Genomic DNA, 6,000 nt, shown 5'->3' on the forward strand with positions numbered 1-6,000 from the left:
CTGGAAGGTTCAGGAAGGGATCCCGGTCCACACAAAAGCCTCAGGGCAACTGCAGAGCAAACACAGGTTTCTTCTCCTGTCTGGACAGTGTCCTCCACCTCCTGACTCACCTCCAAAGTGTCACTCCCAGGATTGGGGATGGGATGGCAGAGCATTAAACCTCACCCTTTGCACCGAAACCCGAGGTGGCAGTTTATTGCCTGGGAATGGGTGTGGTGGGAAGTCCTGGGTCATCTCCTCATAAACCTCATGCCATTGCTCACCTCCCTTCTGCTCTAGCAAGTGGCTGTTTCCCCTGACATTCCAGAGCCGAGTCCTGGGTGTGATGTTCCTCTCCCTCATGGTCCCCACACAGTGAAAGGCTCACCTTGGTCACACAGGCAAGTCCCCTTGGTGTAGTTCAAAGAACAATGTTTTGGAGAGGAGCTAACATTATGCTCTGACACATGCTACAAACTTGACAAGATCTTCTCTTTGTACTCCCACTTCATGCTCGTAGATGAGGAAACTGAGGCTAGGAAGGGGCAGAGCAAAAATTGAGCCTGGACATGCCTGATTCTAGTGTAGAACCATGAAAGAGTTGCAAATTCATATGCCTTCAGGGGCAGCATCTATCCGACACCGCTGATGTGTGCAAACCATGAATGCAGGTCCAATGTCACCAGAATCCCTGATTTATTTTTTTTTAAGAAAAGCTGAAAATTCAGAACTTTTACTTAAAATCCCCTGAGTTGATAACTATTTCTGATTCATAAAATGTACTGGCTACCAGTTTGCAACTTCTGGAACAACAGTCAAATGCGAGGGCTTTGGAGTCAAAGAGCTCTGGGTTTGAGTCAGATTCTATCACCTGATAGCTGTGTGACCTTGGACAAGTCATTTGAGTTCTTGTACCAGGATTTCCTCATCCGTAAACTGGTGATAATACCATTTGCCTTGTACAGCTATGAGGATAATAAAAGTTAGTGCAGATCAAATAGAAGAGAATACAATCTCCATGAGAAGAGAATACAATCTCCATGAGAGAAAGGATTTTGTTGGTCTCGTTTGTTTGTATTTCCCCACTGCCTGGAAAAGTGCCAACATGTAGTACGTGTTCAATACATACTCTTTAGATGAAGGAATACCAGAGAAATCACCATGGTGCTGGTAGCTATTTTTAGCATCTTGTCTTAGAATGGCAAATCACCTGCTAGATCATGGTTCTTGGTGCCTGGTGGTCACTGTCTTTGATGGTTTCCATTTGGCTCCTGTGTGTGCCATTGGAACTATGAGCGAACAAACCTCCATAATCTAGAGTATTCAGTGTGTGACTCTGAGATCAGGGATCAGGCCCTAAGGAAATCTATCACAGACCAGGTTTCAGGACTCATGAGAGAAAAGACAGTCTGGAAGGCCTGTTTCAAGAAAATATCCCAAATCTATTTGTGATAGAAGCCAGATATAGGCTGCTTCTTGCTCAAACCCTTGTTTGAGGATTAGTCAAAAGAATTTTCTAATTACTAAGTGGGGGTATAAGGCCATGTATCTTAAGCTAAGTGCTGTGAACCTTGGATTCTAATCCTACTAACTAGCTCTCAAAAGTCATTTTACCACTGAACCTCAATGTCATCAGCCCTCAGATTTTGATACCTGTCATTCCTAAGTCTCAAGGTAGTTGTAACACTTAAATGGAATTGTGTACTCCACAGTGCTTTGGAAAATATATAACATCACATCAATGTTAGGCAGATTTTCTTCTAATATCTGGATGTAAGTCAAGCCCTTCCCAGGACTATTTCTTCTTTGGTACAAGAATCACCTTCAACTGGAGTCCTCTAGGTTCAACATTCTGTCATTTGAGAAATATTTGTTCTACACTTACAACACACCAGGCACAACTGAGCAAAAATGTGATGGAGGTGAAGGAGATAGCCATGTGGGTGTTAAAGAAAGAGATTCTGGGCAGAGAGAGCAGCCAGTGCAAAGGCCCTGGGGTGTGTGAGAGCATACCTTGTGTTTATTTAAGGAATAGCCACAGCAGAGTGAGTGAGGGGAAAGTAGTAAGAGATGAGGTCAGATCACGTTGGTCTTATGAGTCAGATGGAGAATACCTGGAAAACAATAGCGCTTCCTGGAGAGAGCCAGGCATCTGAAGGACTCACTTCATCACTTACTAGCTACGTGATGATGGGAAAGTCACCTGCTCTTTCTGAGCCTCCTTTCTCATCTGCAAGATGGGCATGACTACGTCCACTCTGCGAGACTAGTTCCCTCCCTTTCCTCTCAGATCTTCATACCTTGATTGCTTGAGAAATGGCAGCAGCAGCATTGGCTTCTTTCTCATCTGCCTGCACCAGAAGTTTCTTGGCATCAGCTTCTTTTGTCTCCTCTTCAATTTTCACCATCATCTTGGCAGTCTCCTCGGAGGTGAGGATGAGTTGAGGTTGGAGGGCAGTCAGTTCTACTTGCATAACTGCCACCTAACAAGGAGACAGCAGTGGGAGGAATCCAGGGTCAGCTGAGTCAATGCCGAAAATGGCAAAGTGGGCAGGGATTGAAATGATTCTCCATCCCACAACATGTGCAGGAAACATGTACTAATGATTTTGACATGGCCTTGGCTGTGTGTTTACTGGCTGGTGTTTCTCTCTTTCAGCTTTCTGCACTTCGTTATTGAGTTCATGCTATGTGCTGCAATTATCAAGCATCGTGCTAGGCACTAGACATACACAGGTAAACTAAAATTTGAAAAATAGGCAGGTTCTTTCCTCATTGAGCAACCCCTGCTGGAGGCAGGGAGAGATAGACCAAATGCAAGTTAAGAAGTTTCTAGAAATAGTTACATTCTTTGAGGCTGTGAAGGAAACATACACAGCTTAGATACCTGAGATAGAAGGAACTTTCAAGGCTATTTTTTCTAACAGTGCTGTGGACTGAATGTTTGTGTCCCCCCAAAATGTATAGGTTGAAGCCTAATTCCCAATTCAATTATATTTAGAAGTGGAGCCTTTGGAGGTAATTAGGATTAGATGAGGTCATGAGGTTGGGGACCCATGATGGGATAAATGACCCTATAAAAAGAGGAAGAGACATGAGATCTGTCTCTTTCCACCATATGAGGACACAGCAAGAAGGGGGCTATCTGCAAACCAGGAAGAGAGCCCCCACCAGACACTGGAGCTGCTGGTGCCTTGATCTTGGAATTCCAGACTCCAGAACTGTGAGAAGTAAAGGTTTGTTGTTGAAGCCACCTAGACTATGGTATCTCATTATAGCAGCTCGGGCTGACTAAGACAAACAGTCTGATGTCTCCTAATGCATTCCTGATGAGTGTTTTCCAGTCTCTGTTTGAATAGACAGAGAGCTCACCACTTCTCAGGTGAGTTACACCATTTTTCAGATAACTAAACCCATTAGATTTTCCTGATGAAGAGCTGGAATTTACCCCCATGCAGTTTTCACCCACTGGTCCTGATTCTGCCTTCTAAGGCAGCTCAGACATACAGGATTGGATTTCAAGAATTTGGAGAGGACTTTCACGACCTTGCACCTACTGTTCCAGCATGCCCATATGACAGAGTATACTATACTGGCCTGGCTGAAAACAAGGCTCTGGAGTTATGCACATCTGAGCTTCAGTTTTGGCCCAACTGCTTGCCAGGCTATGTGGCCACAGGCGAGTCACATGGCCTCTCCGTGTCTTGGTTTCTGTGTGTAACATGGAGATGGCAACACTCTTTTATACTATACTGGCCTGGCTGAAAACAAGGCTCTGGAGTTATGCACATCTGAGCTTCAGTTTTGGCCCAACTGCTTGCCAGGCTATGTGGCCACAGGAGAGTCACATGGCCTCTCCGTGTCTTGGTTTCTGTGTGTAACATGGAGATGGCAACACTCTTTTCCTCACACACAGCACCAGGCATGCGGCAGGGCTCAAGGAATGTTAACTGGCACCACTATTCTCTTTTCTGATCTAGACTGTCTCGGGTCCTTTTGCTGCTCTTCAAACAACACGGTTTGCTCACCCTTATGTGGACAGACTTGAGTTTTCATCACCTCTCTAAAAGCCAAGTACCCTGAGTTGGACCCAGCACCCCCATGAACAGAGTAATGAAGGCCACCTGTGACGTTCTCTCCCACCCCCATGTTGCAGTATTCATATTCCTGTTCACGATAACGGGTCAACTTCTGCAAATCAATCAATTTCCTCAGTGCTTTATTGGTGCTGAAAATCCACCTCTTAATATAGCTCTCAGTTTAGATAGTCTGTCAAGAAGCTCCAAGCACAAATCAATTAATAACTCATATGCCAGCCACTTTGCTAAGGCCCATCCTTATGCCAGCTCATTTAATCTTTATAGCAGCTCTATGTAGTAAAAACTGTTATTATCACTTTTTATAGAGGAGGAATATGAGGCCCAAAGTGGTGAAATAATGACACATTCATGGCTGTACAGCTGGTAAGTTGTAGAGCTGGAATTTGAGCCCAAGTCTGTCCCCATAAAGCCCTGCTCTTAACCACTGTCTTATTCCACCTAGTTCCTCACAAAGGTCAGGGGCGTGAGGCACTCGCCCTGGGCACAAAATTTAAGGGGACATCAAAATACTCAGTCCTTAAGATAATTATTTATTGCAATATTTTAAGAATCAAAAATTAATGCCACAAATTCATAATAAACAAAATATCAAAATCTTAAGTAAAGACAGGATCCCACAGGGCAGGGATTAGGGTAACGCCAGTGAGGCGAGCCCTGCAAATGCAGGCCATATCCTGTCTTCATGTGGTTTCCTCCCAAATTCTGCACCTGAATGAGTGCCCCACCTCATCTGCCTCATCCTGGGTCTCTTCATCCCCATTCTATTTTGGCAGTGCTCACCTGTGAAGCTGCAAAATCAAGTTTCTGCAAGCCTGTCAGGTAGCGATTCCTCATCATATCCACCTCTTGCCTCTTGCTATTCAGGAGCGTCTTGAAGGTTAGAATCAATTCCAGGTAGGAGGTGGGGGTAACATAGTTGTGTCTGCGAAGCGTGTTGTAATAATCAACTGACAGTTTCTTCACGCTCTCCTGAAAATATTTGCACATGGAAACGACCCTGCCGAGGGCATGAAGGCAGTTAGGCAGGACCCCAGCTTCCTCCAGGAAGATCTAGCACAACTTTGGTTACAAATGTGAGGGCGTGAGAAGGCACGTACTGACTATGATCCACTACAATCCAAAATTCTCTGAAGACAAGTCAATAGAGCCAAGGTCGAGAAAGATGAGGGAGGTGTATAATCTTACTGGAAAGATCTATGATCAAATAATTTCTATCTCCGATCTGTTTGATGATTTACCAGAGCTTAAGCAAGAGTTCCTAGCCTTGGCAGTCTGGAGAAGCCTCCTGACTTCCCAAAACAATGTCTTAAAATGCATAAAATAAAATACATAGGATTACCAAGAAAACCAATTATACTGAAATAGACTTTGCAAAATATTTTTAATAGATGTGGTTCCTTATTGCTGCATTGAATCAGGGGTCAACAAACTTTTTCTGGAAAGGGTCACATAATAAATATGTGGTCTTTGTGGGCCACATGGTGTCTGTTGTAACTACTTAACTCTTCTGTAGTAATGCAAAACCAGCCATAGACAGTATGTAAACAAATGGGCATGGCTGTGTTCCGATAAAACTTTATTCACAAAAACAGTCTGTAAATTGGACTTGGTTTATGGACCACAGTTTGCCAACTTCTGCTTTAAATAATAAGATTGGGCAGCAGGTTGAAAAACCACCCTAATTCTGAAGGAAATGATATATTGAAGTATCTGTAACGGCTGAATGAGTTATGAAAATAACTCTGATTCTTACTGGTAACAGTCCCAGGCCCTGCTAATTCTACTGCTGCATATTGCCTACATTTATCATTGAAAGAAATGCAAAATACCAGTTGGATATCAGTGGAAATGAAGATGTGATTTTTCCTCATTCATATTCACTGTCCCACTGAATTCTATCCATGAGCCTGTGGACCCAGGT

General features: G+C 43.8%; 1 protein-coding gene across 1 annotated transcript in view; it reads right to left on the minus strand.

The window, feature by feature from the left end:
• Nucleotides 1-6,000, minus strand: part of DNAH3 (dynein, axonemal, heavy chain 3) — a 118,015-nt gene that overhangs the window by 28,550 nt on the left and 83,465 nt on the right. The window contains exons 33-34 of the mRNA XM_008573407.1: nt 4,860-5,076; nt 2,280-2,462 (exon numbers count right to left, since the gene is read on the minus strand). Coding sequence (XP_008571629.1) covers nt 2,280-2,462; nt 4,860-5,076 — 400 coding nt within the window. The remainder of the gene's footprint in view (nt 1-2,279; nt 2,463-4,859; nt 5,077-6,000) is intronic.

The sequence above is a fragment of the Galeopterus variegatus genome, unplaced genomic scaffold (assembly GCF_000696425.1).
Source record: "Galeopterus variegatus unplaced genomic scaffold, G_variegatus-3.0.2 Scaffold913, whole genome shotgun sequence".
Taxonomy (NCBI): Eukaryota; Metazoa; Chordata; class Mammalia; order Dermoptera; family Cynocephalidae; genus Galeopterus; species Galeopterus variegatus.